The 17,100-nt window shown below is 51.2% G+C and overlaps 2 protein-coding genes across 3 annotated transcripts in view; one reads left to right on the top strand and one right to left on the bottom strand.

Moving 5' to 3' along the window:
- GRIN2C (glutamate ionotropic receptor NMDA type subunit 2C) overlaps window positions 1-11,713 on the top strand; it is a 50,078-nt gene extending 38,365 nt beyond the window's left edge. For both annotated transcript variants that reach the window (XM_073310748.1, XM_073310749.1), the window contains exons 8-13: window positions 1,337-1,462; window positions 3,653-3,882; window positions 5,109-5,269; window positions 6,910-7,097; window positions 8,221-8,453; window positions 9,474-11,713. In XM_073310748.1, the coding sequence (XP_073166849.1) occupies window positions 1,337-1,462; window positions 3,653-3,882; window positions 5,109-5,269; window positions 6,910-7,097; window positions 8,221-8,453; window positions 9,474-11,045 (2,510 nt within the window). In that variant the 3' untranslated portion in view covers window positions 11,046-11,713. The remainder of the gene's footprint in view (window positions 1-1,336; window positions 1,463-3,652; window positions 3,883-5,108; window positions 5,270-6,909; window positions 7,098-8,220; window positions 8,454-9,473) is intronic.
- TMEM104 (transmembrane protein 104) overlaps window positions 11,584-17,100 on the bottom strand; it is a 98,981-nt gene continuing 93,464 nt past the window's right edge. Inside the window, exons 16-18 of the mRNA XM_073310750.1 lie at window positions 16,374-16,533; window positions 12,721-12,852; window positions 11,584-11,816 (exon numbers count right to left, since the gene is read on the bottom strand). The gene's annotated coding sequence lies outside the window, so the exon portion shown is untranslated. The remainder of the gene's footprint in view (window positions 11,817-12,720; window positions 12,853-16,373; window positions 16,534-17,100) is intronic.

The following is a 17,100-nucleotide window of genomic DNA, read 5'->3' as shown; positions in this document are numbered from 1 at the left end:
AGCTGATGTGAGAGCAATTCCTTCCAAGTATTGGCTTCCTGAGCTGTTTTGACTGGACGTGTAGGTTACACGGCATGTTTCTGTTCCCTGGCTGGATTAAAGTAACTCTTAGGATCAGGTTTTTGGTGTGAATACTCGTGATTACAACTTCAAAATTCACTTTTCAATCATGTTCTGCAATATCCACTTAAAATGTTTTGTTTCCACAAATGTTCTTGCCTGGAACCTCATTCACTGATGAGAAAATGAACACAAACAGGATGTGAACACTGTCTCTGAATGCATCATTTATTCAAAACAAATATTCATGGACATATGTTTGCAATGTTCACCCAATTCTAACCTCAGCCTTGCACGATTCTATTCCACTCAGATTAATCTTAGATTGTGAACTCCTTTTGTTCTGTCTTTGTACAGCACCTAGCACAATGGGACCCTGGTCCTTGAGTAGGGCTCCTAGGTCCTACCGTAACACAAATAATAAACAATACTTAAGGCCCTACTTGAATCACAGGATGATTGTCCAAAAATTGCAGCTGAGTTGGGAGAAGCCATGGAAAATCATGGAAAAGTAATAATGGACCTTATTACTGCAGATACTTTCCCACTATTTTCTGCCATCAGCTGCCCTGGGCGCTCACTGTCAAATTGCAGCGGAAGCCTAATATTGTGGGATCCACAATATCGCAAATGAAGTAGGGCCTTAACAATACTACTACAAATAAACATAGACCTGTTACCGGGGGTGGATACTACTTGAAAACTTTTTGACAGGTGAGTAATGTCTCATTAGTTTTTCCTCTGTCACTCTATTATGATCAGGGCAGGTGAGTAGATTTTGTGCTTTGGCTGGTAAATTTTCATGATGGTTTTACACGGCTGGTTTCTCTCTCTCCCAGCCCCCCTTGGCTAATTTCTCAACCTGCTTACATCAGGTCTGAATTTAGCTCTTTTTGTGAGTGAGACTCTCCCTTTTACTTCCCTCTTTCTCCCACTCTGAGTTACTTAATAAATAGCAAGACAGGACTATTTAGCGTGTGCTCAGTCTATAGATGAGGACACCCAGTAGCTATCGGGCATCTTTCAGTGTAATCCCGATGCCCTTTAGATCCAAGGGCACTAATAGGATCACCACAAATGTATTGTGCTGGGAAGGGTATATCTGTCTCTATAGGGTCGCATGATCCTGCGTGAAGCTTGAGGGGGTTTTCCCCTTAGCCTCTAGGTTTAGGTCCTGCTGTATTACTCGGTGGGAGGGTCCAGTCACCTATAGTGCCACACGCATGGGGCCAGGTGCAGCACAGCTGGAGTTGACTGCCTCCCTCTTGCCTTGCAGAGCCCTACAGCCCGGCGGTGTGGGTCATGATGTTCGTGATGTGTCTCACTGTGGTTGCCATCACTGTCTTCATGTTTGAATATTTCAGCCCCGTCGGCTACAACCAGAATCTAACCAGCGGAAAAAGTAAGTTGCTTAAAGGAACTATGAGCAAATGTTGTGCAATGGGATGGAGCCCTTTGTCACAAGCATCCCCTTTGCCCTTGATGAGCCCTGCTTTATGAGAGTGAAGGCACCATAATAATTCCATGGGAACGGGTCTGGATTGTTACAGCCCCTCATGTCCTGGGGAAGCATGGGCTCATCCCAGGGTCATGTTTCCAGCCATATCCGTGGATTAAAGTGAGCAGGGTGTGTGGAAACTGATTCCCAGCCTCTTTCAGCAGAGCTTCAGCCTTTGCAAAGCAGACCCCAACCTCCATCAGCAGGTCCGCAACCACTCCCCAGCCTCTGTTATTGGGGGAGTCTTCCTTTCCTCAGCAGGGCCTCTTTGCCTAGCACCAGGTACCAAAGTGGTGCCTCCAGTGTCTTCCACTTCAACATCAACATGGGGAACTGAAAAGCCATAAAATACCCCTCCCCCTAACTGTGCACATGCTTCCATCCCCTCCCCGATTGCTCTGCAATACAGGATGCCAGCTGGAGATTCCTCGGGCCACTTCAAGTTGACATGGGATTTTTGCCAATGCCCATTGTGGATATAGGTTCATAAATTCCAAGGCCAGAAGGGTCCATTGTGACCATCTAGTGAATCCAATTTCTTCCAGACCTGCGGTGGCTGTCACCAGCAGGACCAATCAGCCTATGACTATGCTGTCTGCTCTAGCTAAGAGCTCCCACATCCGAGCTAGCTGGGGAGATTTTTCTCACATTTGTTTTGAGGAGCTGTCAGCCCCAGGCCAGGGTACCATCTTTGCCCTTGATGAATGTTCGTTAAAGCATATCCATCCTGACAGGTGCATAATGAAAATGCTTCTTGAAGCAGCATCAATGACTCCCCTGTGCACTCCAGGACCAAATCTCTCCCTGCTCTAGTTTCAGAGACCCTCAACAGTTTCTCAGTGTCGACCTTGGAGGGTTTGCCGTTCAGTCAGGGATCAGACACTGGGAGGAAAGAAGAGAGTCAGAAGGAAGCTGGTATCTACCAGGAGAGAATAGCCTAGAGCCCACAGTAAAAATACACAATCATTTGGAAGATGAAAGCTAAAAATAGAACAAAGGCTCCAGCAGAACTCAGCCAGCCAGAACCCTGCCGCTCTCACCAGAGAGCGCTGGTTTGGTCTTGAATCTCGTGCCTCATTTCTCATTTTGGCTCCTTCTTTCCCCCAGTTTTAATTTTTTGGTACATTGTTGGGAGGTGGTAGGGAAGCAAAATGCATTTCCATTCCACTCTCTCTAGCAACCATGCCGCTATTTCTGAAGGTGAAGTCAGAAAAGCTGCTATGTAATAGGTCTCTGTCTCTGTGCTGAAGGCCAGTCTTGGAGCCTCACCAGAAATGGGTCTGGCAGATTTCCTTCACAGCCCAGCCAGAACCTGCCTAGGCCACATACCCTGTCCTGGCAAGATTCTTCTCTCTTTCTTACCAGGACTTTGGAAGAAAACAAGCACCAAAGAATCTCTACCAGGTTTTCTATAAGACTCAGTGCCTGGATGCTGCAAGGACTGGTGCTATAGCAATATCTACAACAGATTAGATGTTGGGACAGACACAGAGCATCTCAGCACGAGCATGTTGGGAGAAGTTCCGTGTTCAGACCAACTCCTGTTAAGACAGAACCGGTGCTTGTTGGGACAGGGCCCTGAGATATTTTAGTTTTAGGTGCACAGCCAGCTTTTAATTGGCTCCACTCAATAAAGCAGGTAGATCTTTACATTAATAGGGAATCTCTGACAGTCATTTGAAGGTCCCTGAAACACAGCCAGACTCACCTGCTCCATGTTAGGGGTAGGATGTGGGCCCAGAAAGGGTTACCCTTTTTGTGGTGTCTGGGCTTCAGGCAATACTTCCTCTCTCCATATACCGAACCCACCAATGAATGCAGGAATTAAGGAAGAAAAAAAAATAACTTTCCCCAAAAGCAAACCCGGGACCACGTTGTTTGGTGGTGAGTTACAAGTGTAAAATGGCAGCAGCATAACTGGAAAGCCCATTTATCTACAGCTCAAGGCTAAAAGGCAGGAGGAATTGTCCCTAATCCTTTTCCAGGAAACATAAGTTGGGACAGCAGCATGCCTGAGGTTGGAGACGTGTTGTTTATCAAAAGGCCCAGGTTCATTCCAAGCTACCCAAAGCCTCTCTCCTTTTCTCTTCCCAGAGTCCGGCGGGCCCTCCTTCACCATTGGCAAATCTGTCTGGCTGCTGTGGGCCCTGGTCTTTAATAACTCGGTGCCCATTGAGAATCCAAAAGGCACCACAAGTAAGATCATGGTGCTGATCTGGGCCTTCTTCGCAGTGATCTTCCTGGCCAGTTACACAGCTAACCTGGCAGCCTTTATGATCCAGGAGCAATATATCGACACTGTCTCTGGGCTGAGTGACAAGAAGGTGAGGAGGGCTTGCAGAAAATAACCACAGTTTGGGAGAGGAAGCATGGGGGGATAACCATGGCTGGGTATAGAACACACACAGTGGGTAGGGTGAGTACATTAGGTTAACCAAGTAAGGACTGAAGAGAGCTAACCTACTTTGCCTTCTGAACAAGTCAGGCTTCCATAGCATGGATTGCTGGTGGATACCAACAATAAGGAGCAATGTGTAGAATCTATTAAGGGTGGTTATTGCTTACTCTGAATGTGTGTGCCTCAGTCTGACATCTGTGACATCCCTCCGCGGCAGAGAGGGACTAGGAGCCCAGGGTGTACATCCTGGGCAGGATGAATATGGTGGGATAAGTGTGCGCTGAGAGGGTAAGGCGAGTGGATGGGGTTAGGGCACTATTCCAATGATGGTTATGTTGAAGATGAGGAGTTTAATGAAATCACAGTCTTGAGGGAGGGGAGAACTCCTTTGCCTAAGGTTGAACAGACTTGAAGGCTGAATGGTTGGAGTGTGGAGCGGAGGGGGAAGGAACAGAAAAGAGGCTGAGAGAAGTAACCTGGGAGAAACCAAGATGGAGAGCTAGCAGAGTGACCAGCAGAGAGAGACTGAAACCAAAGAACAGAGCAGAGAAGGGGGAGCAACATTCTAATGCAGAACCTGACTTTTGTGTGCCCACCACAGCATACAGGTATTGCCCACAGAGGTCAATAGGAGATGCTTGTGTGCTGTGGTAGAAGTGGACCCAGTCCCTTCTCCTCTCCACTAATCCAGGCTCTTGCTAACAGAGCACAGGCAGGCCTCCAGCTAGGAACACCTATTAATAAACCTAATGCCTTTGGGGGGCAAGTGCCAGGAAATAGGGTTCCTACACTCAGTGGCTAGGGTGTGTGGGACCAAGGGTCACGAGGCCTGGGTTTGATTCCCAGCTCTCCCATGGACTTGTGCCACTTTGGCCAAATCAAACTAATTTTGACAAAGTGGGAAACTTTTTGTGGCAGCAACATCCCACTTTTCAGCCAGCGCTGGTGCTGATACAGGTTGATAGTGACAAGGTGGGAATAGATAGAAGGGATAGAAATGGAGTGGAAGCTGGGCTCAAGGTGAGGGTGAAAACACAGCCTGGTTCTATCACTGGGCTAAGTGGAAAATCCAAGAGGAGGCCTGGAGCACAGTGCTGGGCTTGTTTGTTGGACCAGGCACTTGATTATTGTTCATGGTGATTGCTGTTCTAGTTCCAGAGGCCCCAGGAGCAGTATCCCCCGTTCCGCTTCGGCACCGTTCCCAATGGCAGCACGGAGAGAAACATTCGGAGCAACTATCCAGATATGCACACGCACATGATGAAATACAACCAGCGCTCGGTGGAAGACGCCCTGACCAGCCTCAAAATGGGGTACGTCTCCCTTTAAGAGCAACTCTTCTGAAACAGGAGTGCACCTCCATAGCTGGAGCGTGCGCAGGCTTCTACCCCCAAAATGCCTGGGCTGGGGCAGGAAGGGACTGTCATTCTGTATTTACATGATCAGAAACGTGGGGGGATGGAGATTAAGTCAGATTAACTTGCCTGACTTTAGGAGCCTGCTCCAGCTAAGAGCTCCCACCACCTAACACAAGCATACAGGGCCAAGTCCTCCACTGCTGTGAAGGGGTGGAGCTCCACAGAAGTAAAGAAGGAGCTGTCCCAAGATCTCCATCCAGCACTTGGTGTGTGCGCGTTTTCGATAGCAAATCAAGTAATTTAAGAATGCCCCATCCCTTTGCATAATAGTGTTTAGCTTTCAAAGGGGATGAGCGGGTAGGAAGCTAGGGGGTGAGAGAGAGACACATCAGGTAAGAAATCCACCCTCTCTTTGAGTAATCTCCTGAGTACATATTCCCTCCCAGCACTGCCATCTTCCAGATGAGAGGGCAGACTGAGGTCCTGACCGCTTGTGGTCCTTACTGAGCCTATAGCACTTCTCATGAGCACAGGCTGCCAAAGTTTAGCTCAGGCTTGTCTACACAGCGGCACTGCCGTACCACTTCACCGTTTCAGTGCAGACACCACCTATGCCAAGATGCAGGGTTTTCTCATCAGCGTAGGTAATCCACTTCCCCGAGAGGCAGTAGCTAGGTTGACAGAAGAATTCTTCCGTTGACCTAGCGCTGTCTACACTGGGACTTTGGTCACGTGAATTATGCTGCTCAGGGGTGTGGCTTTTTTACACCCCTGACCGCTATAGTTAAACCGACCTCATTGTCTAGTGTAGACCAGGCCTCTGACGATTACAGGCTGTTCAGCTGAGGATATGTCTACACTGCTGTCAGAGGTGTGACTGCAGCACATCTCTCTCCCCTGAATAACAATAGCAGTGAAGCCATGACCCAATGACTGTACAAGTCTGCCTGGGACCTTGGGTATGTAACTCTAGCAGCTAGCCCTTACTCCCACAGCTTCATTATGATTGTTCTTCAAACTAGCCAGATCAAAGCTAGCGTCGGGGAATGTCTACACATACTGCCGTCATATCTCTGATTACAGTGTAGACATCCCCTAGATCACCTCTTCGATTTCAATGGAGGAGAGGGTTCCCCTCACTTTGTGTCCTAAATTGTTGTATAGTGTTGCTCTGTGATGTTAAACAGATGCCACCTTTTACCCCAGAGATTGCACACCACTGAAAGGCAGCCAAGTGATCTGTATAGATATGTCACTGCCTTTAAAATAATATTGGCCTGAGGAAAGCATTTTGTTGGGGGTAGCCTTCTCCCATTTGGGGCATTGGGAGCCCACACTCTAGTTGAGTCTGGGCTTCTTGACAATATAGCTGCTGAGCCTCAATACCATCAGCAGCTCCTCCTTGTTTAGAAAGGGAAGCGTCCAAGTTTCCTCCCCGGCTGTTTGAGATGAGATGTTGAATCCAAAGCTCTGTGGATACTCTGTTTCTTCCCTTCCTGGTATCTCCTTATCCTTATCCTTTCCCTGCCCCAGCCGCTCCCTTCCCATCTCCTCTGTTGCCGTCCTTGCCCTGAACTCTCTCTGCTTGATTCCAGGAAGCTGGACGCCTTTATCTACGATGCCGCTGTGCTGAATTACATGGCTGGCAAGGACGAGGGCTGCAAGCTGGTGACCATCGGCAGTGGGAAGGTCTTTGCTACCACCGGCTATGGCATTGCTCTGCAGAAGGATTCCAAGTGGAAGAGGCCGATTGACTTGGCCCTTCTGCAGTTCCTGGGAGACGGTGGGTATTTCTTTCCCTGCTCAGCGCTGGGGAGCGGTGTCCCTCCTCTGACTGGGTGACAGTGTTAGCCTAGCCCTTCCCGTCTTGTACTTCTTTCCTTGCAAAGCTGGGGAAACCGCGTTACCCAAGAATCAGACACGCACAAAGGTGGCTCTCCTATCTCTCACCTTCCCTTACTTGCTTGATCTTCCGTTTTTTCCTCTCCTTTCTTTCTCTCGCACAAACATGCTGCTGTTTTATTTTAAAATGTATTTATCTGTTAAAACTGGAAGAGGATCAGACAGTCCATCAAAACCAGCACATATGTTGTGAATTAACCCAGACATCTAGGGCTCCATCCCTGTAATCTAGGGGCCAGATCCTCAGCTGGTGTAAATGTAAACCATCTGGGAATCCTGGCCCTAGCTTTCTCCTCCGCCTGCCACATGGAAGTCATCTATGGCACGCAACTTTGAATCTCCTGGTCTCCTGGTACCTTAGGAAGCCCCAGCTGGACTCTGTGTAGTCAAGCAGTCAGTCCGTGGTCTGCGCTGTGCATTAGGGGAAGCATCAAGAAGTATTCAGAAAGCTGTTCTTTTCTGTCAGGTTGTTTGTGGTTAACTTTCAATTGGGCCCAGCCCCTCCTGGACATTATTCTCTCTGCAATCTGTCTTCCCGCTAATAGGCAATAAACCTCTCCTGGCAGCTTTGAGATCTTAAGTGATCTGTGTGCAAAGTATAAAGGCATGGGCGGGGGAGAGGAGCAGGACGTTCAGGAGTAAAATGTAACAGAGTTAAGGAGGGGAGGAGAGGGGGGGGAAAGAGGCAGATCACGACAGAGGAAGGGAATTATGGGGAGAAGAGATGGGTGTGAAGGGGAAGAAATTAAGAAGTCGGAAAAAGGCTATCACATGTCCAAATCCAGGAGTGTTTGGTGAAGGCACAAACTGGGGAGAAATCCTAAAGGCTGAATAGAGGACAATTCTGTTAATAACTTCTGGGATGCAGTGAATTTTTTTTCTGCTCCTAAAACAACGTAGACATCAGACTGTGAAGTGAGAGGGTTGGTCCCTCACGCTGCAGGGGCACAGGAAGCTCCTGACTAGAATCTCAGTCTGTCCCTCTGTGTGTAACTGTTTCCCAGGGGAAACCCAGAAACTGGAGACCGTGTGGCTGTCGGGGATCTGCCAGAATGAGAAGAATGAGGTGATGAGCAGCAAGCTAGACATTGACAACATGGCCGGGGTCTTCTACATGCTGTTGGTGGCCATGGGGTTGAGCCTGCTGGTCTTTGCCTGGGAGCACCTGGTATATTGGAAACTACGCCACTCTGTCCCCAAGTCGCACAAACTTGACTTCCTTCTGGCCATAAGCAGGGTGAGTGCCTTCCCCACACGTTTCCACTACGTAATCATGTTCCCCCTAAGTCACTCTTTATTGATCTTATTTATTCAGGAGGGGCTAGTTTGTCACCAGGAGTAAGGCTGAGTGGATGTGTCTGGTAATGGGATGCTGAGTATTTTGCCTCTAGGTTACTGATCAGAATATGGCAGGAGGGAGGAAGCTTGTGCTGCCCACACAGTGTCAGTGTTCTGTGGATAAAAACAAGCCTCTTGTCTGAAGGGCTGTGGGGTTCTCTGATGGGAGCCTTTTCCCAGCCCTAAATTCATATGAAACAATCGAGCACCAATTAAAAGCGCATCAAGGAAATGAATAATGAATGGATGCACCAGTTCCTGGCCTTGTTACTTTCACATTCCCAAGCCAAGACAGCTTATTGCACGTGAAATGCCTTGAGTTTAGTATATGGCTTGTGCTCCAGCAAGCTCTCACCTCATCTGGTGTGAAACCAAAGTTAATGGGCGTGCTGTTCGAAGCGAGGCTGATGAGCGAATGGGAGAACTGAGGGAAAGACTAAGTTCTGGGTTTGTCTAGGCAGGAGGAACTCTAGAGCACCATCGTGGAGGTATGCTTGTTGGCCGGGGATGGATGGTTCTCTGCCCTCAAGCTCCACTGCTGATCAAAGCGCTTGTTCTGGAGATGAGTCCGCTAGGTCACTAGTGGGAGGAAACTATTCTAAAAAGGGAAGATGTTTGGAATCATGGTGTTTGGAAGTAATGCAGAGATCTTGGCACAGTAGACGATATTCCTGGCCTACAGCAATGTGATCTCAGGCCAGTCCTGGGCTGCTCTCCATCTCAACTATGGATGTTTATCATTGTTCTGTAGTATTTATCTGCTTTATCCTACATGAACATAGAGCTTGTACATGAGGGATTGCCCTGGCTCATCCCTTCCCAGGACCCAAGGCGCACTGATTTATTATTCTTCATCTCCCTCCCTGTGTCCCCTGCACTCAGGGTTGCTCTGGCCACATTTTCTCTCTCTGCTTTTCAGGGCATTTATAGCTGTTTCAGTGGAGTCCAGAATCTGGAGAGCCCTGTTCGTGTTCGTACTCCCGACGTCACCGCTAACTCTGCCCAAGCCAATGTGCTGAAGATGCTGCAGGCTGCCAAGGACATGGTGTCAACAGCCAGTGTTGGGAGCTCCCTTGAGAATGCCACACGCACCATCGAGAACTGGACAAACCAGAGTGAAAACCTCCAGACCACGTTCTCCCTTAGAACTCCTCAGCTTGTTGTCCAGAACACCAGTGTGTCCAACAGGCCACCCTACTCCTCCAATGTGGCTGCAACAGAGAAGCTTGGGAGGGACTGTGCCCAGAGGGCTGTTCCACCACCCATCCCTGCTCCTCAACAGCCCTTTGTGGATTCCAGGCTGCCAGCTAATGAAAACTGGAGGGCGGTAAATGAGCAACCTCCAGTACTTCACCCCCTAAAGTTTAGAGGAAGCTATTCTGGGGATAAAGTTCTTCCAGGTTCCACCATGGGTGGCTTTCCGCACCTCCTGGTGAGGACCATGCTTCCATCCCATTTTGGGAGCCACATGCCCCTGGGAAACCACCTGAGCACTCCCCTCTCACCACTGAAAACTCAAAGGGAGCTTCCCCTCCCAGACATCTACAAAGAGCACAAGCACCTTGTGCCCAGGGGAGAGGGAAAGGAGAAGCTTCCACCAAATGTCCACCTGGTATATGGGGAAGGAGGACACAGGGACCCAACCCAGCTGGCAAAGTTGTTCTCCACTTCCGAGAAGAACCCTTTCTTGCCTCCTGACTGCATGAACAGCTCCTTCTCAAAAGCCGACAGGCCTTGCAGACGCTTAGCTACTGTGTTCAGGGAACCAGAACCAGTGGAGCTACCTTTTCTGGGCAAGGAGAAGCTGAACAGAAGAGCCAGCCTGCTGAGGTCTGCCTGGGAGCAGAACGAGAAGTGCCGTTCCCTAGGCATCCGGAGATATGACGGCAAGTCTTCCACCCGAGGGGACGTGCCAGATCTCTTCCCCAAAGCTGGTGTGGCACTGAGGCAGACACCAATGTACTATCCCACGGAAGCCCTCAGGTCCAGTGCTATGTGCAAAAGAAAACATGTGGAGGCAAACTCCCGACTCCCTTGGAAAGCCCAGCGGTTCCTGCACCCTCAGGCAGTGAGGCTGCCCTCTTACGGGGAGGCGTGCCTGCAGAACGCCACTGGCGTGCACCGGGCCTCCTCCACCGTGGTGCACAAACAGTACGCCTACATGAACTCCTATATGAACCTGCCTATGTACTTGGGGCGGCTTTACCAGGGGCCTCCCCCGCTCTGCGAACACTCCAAGACCAGCCAGCGCTGTGTCACTCGGGCTCCCTGGGCACCCAGGAGCAGGGACTACTTGATCCAGGAGGACAGCCGGAGGACCATGTACTTTGACAGCGTGTACAGAGACTGTACAGAGCGAAGCAGAGCAGAGCCGTCCTTCCTCCAGATGGTCAATACGGAGAGGAGGGACCTCCTGGCAGCCCAGAGAATGAACAGTCCTTGTGCTGCCCGGTCCTGGAGACGAATCTCTAGCCTTGAGTCCGAGGTGTGAGGGTAGAGAGGGGGGCAGGGTTAGGGCTATCGTTACTTGGCCTATATCCACGTTACTGCTGTCACACACCATCTGGAGATAACAGATTCAGGTGTGACTCCTGGGGATTGATCCCATAAGGGAGGCTCTCAAATCTGTCCATGAGTTTCTCCTGCTCTTTGGCACCAGCAGGAAGATGGACCAAAAAATAATAAAGCCACAGCTATTTGATACGGGGCACAAACCTAACTGTAGAAGGCACTTTAATGTGTGAATTCTGAAGTCTTCCATTTCCTGGGCACTGTGACTTCGCATGGGCAGTGCGATGCTCTTGGTTGTGTCTTGTCCAATTGAAATGCTCAGTCATCTGTGGCTCGCTATAAAGTATCCAGTACAATGCCAATCATTTATTTTTGGTTCCAGTGAACTTGGGGCGCATGCCCACAGCTCTGCTCTCTGTGAAAAGATGGGGACATCTTCCAGCCCTGCTCCCCACCCCACAACTGTGACTGTCTGGCTTCTAAAGCTGCACTGCTTTATATGGTCCGCTAATGAATGGGGACCACACCAGGGACAGGAACACCCACATTCCCTAGGATAGTTTCAAGACTTTCCTTCACATGTTGGTTTCTTAAAGTGAAAAGTCACAATGCCATGCCCAGGTGATTAAAGAGACATTTTAAATCTTATTTCTCTATTTCTGCCATCATTCTGAACCAAACTCAGGGTTATTTTTGCCAAGGTTTCTACTGATATCTAACATGCAGAGAGCCGCCTTTTCATCCGGAAGACCTGCAAATGGTTAAGTAAATGAGTCAGATTCTCAGCTTGTGCAAATCAGCTGAGTTCTATTGAAATCAGTGGATTTACTCTGGTTTACTCATGCACGCAAGCTGAGGCTCCAACTAGAATCCTGCACATGAGTCTCTCCCGCCAGGCCCTTGGGCCTGCACCTACCTCCACTGACTTCAGGAGCAGGGATAAAGTCTATGGTTTCCTGGGGGAGGGTGTGTGTGAAATGGTAAGTGGGATACGATGTGGTAGCTGTCCAACAGGAAGCTGTGCCAGAGGTGCTGTCTTTCTGAGTTGTCAGGGGGTGCTCTGCCCCGGCTCCGCCCCCTGCTCCGAGTGTGCCCCACCCTGGCTCCTCCCCAGCCCCTCCTGCATGGGGCTGAACAGTTGATCACAGGTGGGCAGGAGGTGCTGGGGGAGGAGCTAATGTAGCGGGGGACTGCTGGGGGGGCGGGGGAGAGTGTGCTCCAGCCCTGGAGCACCCATGGAGTTGGCGCCTATGAGCTGTGCAATAGTGTTGCTGGGTGCGACTTGCCAGATCTGGGCTCACTTGGTAAATCTGCCGTACGGGGAACTTCCCTGGAGATGCTACACTCGCTGATGGATGGGTTTTTAACTCCGTGTAAATCCTCACAGGCACAGTCTATTTGCCCGGGTTTGGTTAACATGATAATTCAGTCCAGCCCCTGCCTGGCCTTTTTTCACACCCAAACAAAGCTTGATGTGAGGAGAGTTGAGCTGTTGAATAGAAATCAGGAGAAGTGTATTTAATTTAACTCCAAAGTGTTTGGAAAAAGCCCTTTGCTATTCTGTATCTTATTTCTATTAACTCCCTTGTGTTCAGTCACTTGGTCTCATTATAGTCACAGCAGGATCAAAGGCCTCAGGAGGAGACATCACCTACCTGCTAATTTTTCATTTACTGTCACAAGAGAGCCAGGGCTTGGCCTGACTAATGTGTTTCCTCATTTGCCTTCTCTCGCTGAGCTGCCACCTCTCCCAGTCCTGGGTGTAGCGGGAGCAGAGAAACCCGACTCTGGCAAAAGAACAGAGAGGGGTTTTGTGCGGGAAGAGATCACGGCTGCTGCCCTGCCCTGGGGCTGCTGCTGGAATGAAGATGCTTCAGGCCTAGTCTCATCCCTGCCTCCGTGTGGCTCGTGTACTAACCTCAAATGTTGTATCTACAGCAACTAGCAGGCAGGCTTTCCAGCACAGCAGCTGCACAAGGAGCCCAACTCATCTTCCTGGACATAATAAATGCAGCTACTACTTAGCCCTCTTCAGCACTCGATCCTGGTGCCCTTTCCTGGGCAGAGAGGGGGGGGTGTCACAGTAAGTCACTGGCAGAGGTGGGACTAGAACCCAGGAGTCCTAGCTCCCACTCCTCAACTAGAGTGCAGCTGCTTTCAAAAACATGGGGAACATTCAGAATCACACCAATTTATTTTTCTCTTGCTGATCTGTCTATTAGGCAAAGGGAACTGTAAGGAATCCTTCCCCTGGAGGGGTGTGGCTTGATGTCTGCATGGGCAGAGGTGGGCTTTTTTTATGCCATGCATCGGTGTGGGCATGTGCCCTCTTAGCAAGGGATTTACAGAGCCCTGGTCAGGTAAATCAAGCGTGTCTCTTCCCCCCCCCCTCCTGCCCCACCCCTTCTCCAGTAAACACACATGTCAAAATGCCAGGGTAGCGACTGGGAACTTGTGGGCCCTGCACTTGTTCTCCTACCTGAGCCTACGGCCAGTTAAATATAACAAAATGAAATTAGCTCAGGGAACGAATGTGCAGACAAATTCAGTGCTGTGAAGGAAAAGTATAGGATTAATACAAGCCTCTAGGATTTATGGGACATGAAATTAAATAACCATTGCTGGCAATTGAACTTTGGCTGAGGGCCTGAGCTCTCTGCCTGCTCTAGCCTACGTTCCTTGCTCCAGGCCATGCTGCGCTGCCTGGGCTCCCTCCCCTAGGACCTGAACCAGGAGTAAATAACATTTCATTAACTGCCCTTGCGTACAGCTCCTGAGCCATCAGAAGGTACACACACACTGAAGCCAAGAGGAGATGTTCTGTTTGGGATTGTTTGCTAGGTTCCCAAGCAGGGTTGTTGTCTTCCTGCCAGATCTCCCCACCATGCTCCCAGGAGCAGCCGCCAGAGTCTTCTGACCTGAAACTGCCCATGTTTCATTTTTTGTTAAAAATCAATTGCACGGGGGGTTGCAGCCAGCTGAAGTGGTTATTTGTACTGGCCACTCAAGGTTCTTTTCCTGGGCAAGGGTGCAGAGCTGCTCGGGCCAGGCAGAGGGGAAAAGGGTAGCAGTGCCTGGGTGAACCTCTGCCCCTACTGAAGTGACTGACTAAACCTCACGAGCGGTGGCATTCGCTCTGGCTTCAGGTTTTTTGAAGTACAGGTGGTGCTGGAGAGGTTACAGCCCTGCTGCCTGTGGCCCGGTTCTCAGCTGCCCTGGGCCCAGAGAAGAGGTGTCAGGGGCTCCCTGAGAATACCCTTGGGCCAGAAGGCTTTGCCAGCCCCTGGTGCAGGAGCAGAATAGGCTGTGCTGTTGCTATCATCTCCAGCCGGGGGCCCTGGGAAGCTGAGGGAGCGAGAGCAGCTGTGAGGGCCTGGTCACAGGATCAAGGGACCGCCAAGGTCTCTCAAAGATGCTTTTCTCCTGTTCCCGCCTGAGAGAGAAGAGCAGAATAACCGTCAATCACTCCCTGCAAGTCTGTTGCCCCGCAGAACAAGTTGACTATAAGCACCCTCTACTCTGCCGCTAGGTCACTGTCCTGCCCTGAGGGGACATCCACCTAGCTATGCTCCTTCAGGCCTTGGCCTCTGGCGAAACCACCCACCAGAGCCATGGTAGGGTCTGGCCCTTGGAGCTGTGGACAGGTGGGAATGGGAGTGACGGCACTTTGGTTCTGTACATGGTACCAAGGGGAGCCTGGGGTTGGCGCTGTGCTATGAAAGGTGATCAACCAGGCATCAGCTGGTAATGAGTGTCACAGGTATAGAATGTAAGTCAAGTCCAGAATGGACCATCAGATCACCTAGTCTGACGGCCTGGTATCGCAGGCCACTAAACCCCACCCAGCAGCTGCACACTAAACCCAACAACTGAACCTAGACCACAGCAGACTAGCCTATTAGGTGCCACAGGGCTGTTGGCTCACCTCTCCGCAGCTGGATGAGGCTCAAGACTGTTTCTCTAAAAACCCCAGCTCCCGACCCTGGCACGCCTTACAGTCAGTCTGACACAGTAGAGGCAGCCAGCCTGAAGAAGACAGGGCACGAGAGAACAGGACGGCGGCGCTGGCCAGCACGTTGCCACTGGTAAGGGGGAGGCGCAGCCGGCTCAGAGAGAATTACGCCAATCAAATCTTGTGGTCACAAGGGCCGGGGTTGCTGTGGCAATGGCGTCATTGGATAAATAAGATGCCAGCCTGCGCAGCTTACAATAAACTCTTAGTGTCAGGCTGACGCACGGTGACGTTGCAGGGCTAGGCCATGGCGCTGTTAAGGGGGCTCCTGCTAGCCAGCTTGTGTGAGCTGGCCTTACCAAATGAGTCGTGCTGCTGAAGGCGCTGGCCTACTCACATGAGTAAAAGTAGCAGGCCCACGTCAAAGACGCTCGCCCGTATACTGGCATTCTCCCCAGCTGGCACTAGTGTGCACAGCAGCCCACCCTGCAGCCGCCGCCTTTGCCACCCTCTCCCCCCAAAGAGGCACTTAGGAGCTGGGTGGTAACTGGGAAGCATTTCAGCACATCGAGGTGGGGCAGGGGCAAACTCTCTGCGTGGCTGAGGCTGGTCAGTGCCAACCCCTGGCTGAGCAAGGTGAGGGTAACCCCTGCCAGTAATGCCCCCCACAGACACACAAATGGCTTTACACACCCTGCATGGAGAAATGGTGGCACTGTAAATGGGGGGCGGGGGGGGAGGAGAACGCAGGAATTCAGGGACATCTTCCACAGACATCAAGGCAATCCCCCCCAACTAGAGTAGCCAGGCCATCAACTCCCTACAGGTCACGGGGGGGAAGGAAGCTGAGGAAAAGGACATGGGACAGCATGTAGATAGACACCTGGGGTGGGGGGGCGGCTCCCCAAAGGGAGGGTTCATGTGCTGCCCATGTTAACATAGTGTTAATTTTCGTCTATGTGCTAACGTCCAGAGCCTCAAAGGTATTTAAAGAACTCCCGCCCCCCTGCCCTCATCCATTGAGTTGAGTTCAAATACTTTGGGGTGTTGATACTGCACTGCAGCTTATTGATAATTCATATTATTCTTATACTGACCCACAGGGTCTAGTTCTGCCTGGCTCAGCGCGCTGGAAAATAGGTCCTAGGCTATGAGAGCGCCAAGGCAGGTGAGGTCATCGCTTTCACTGGCCCAGCTGGCGGGGAATAAGACAAGCTTTCGGGTGCACACAGAGCTCTTCCTCAAAGTCCTGGAACCGGTGCCCTGGGGGCTTTCGTTTTCCTCGCCTTCCTGCCACGTCTCCCAGCCTCTCCCATGCACTGAAATAAGCATTTCACCCCCAAGAGCCACACTCACCCCTTGGGCTTTGCACTTCAACCACCCCTTGACCGGCAATGGGGTTTGGCATGCACATCCCACAGCTGCCATGGGCCCGGGGCGTTTAATGGAGTCGTGCCTTCAGTCGACTGTGGGACCTCCCTCGCCCCAGTATATTCCGTTACTCCAGTTCTCAGCCCTGTTGGGAACATTTTGCCCAGCCTCTGGTTTAAATCGTTTTTTGTTAACCGTCAGGGCTGGTACGCCGCATTCTCAAGGGCGGCAGGTGACGTTTCCCATTAGGGAGACTAGGCCTGGTGCCCCACTTCTTCCAGTCAAGGCTTCCACCTCTTCTGGCTGAGGCCATGCCCCCCCCACCCCACCCCACCCCCACCCTCTGTGGGGGAAAGGGGCTGAGCGCTCAGGCCCTCCTCCCACCATGGCTCCGGCCGGGGCAGGGGGTTAGTGGAGATGGGGTGCTGAGAGCTCAGCCGCGGCCAGGGTCGAGCTATCAGCCTCAGCCAGGACCATGCCGGAGCGCTCGGCCCTGGCTGGAGCCCCTCCTCCCACAGCCTCGCCCCACTCCACCTGTTCCCCCCCGGGGCCCTGTTAACTCATTCCGCTGCCTCCCCCCCCACCCCAGCTGCAGCCCCATGACCGGAAAAGCTCTGTGCCCCCGCCCTGGCCGTAGGGCTGTGATGGGGAGGGAGCACTCCTGAGGCCATGGCAGGCAGAGATTTTTCCAAGGTCTCCAACTCCACCTCTG

The sequence above is a fragment of the Lepidochelys kempii genome, chromosome 14 (assembly GCF_965140265.1).
Source record: "Lepidochelys kempii isolate rLepKem1 chromosome 14, rLepKem1.hap2, whole genome shotgun sequence".
NCBI lineage: Eukaryota > Metazoa > Chordata > Testudines > Cheloniidae > Lepidochelys > Lepidochelys kempii.
This window is presented reverse-complemented; position numbering and strand designations above follow the sequence as displayed.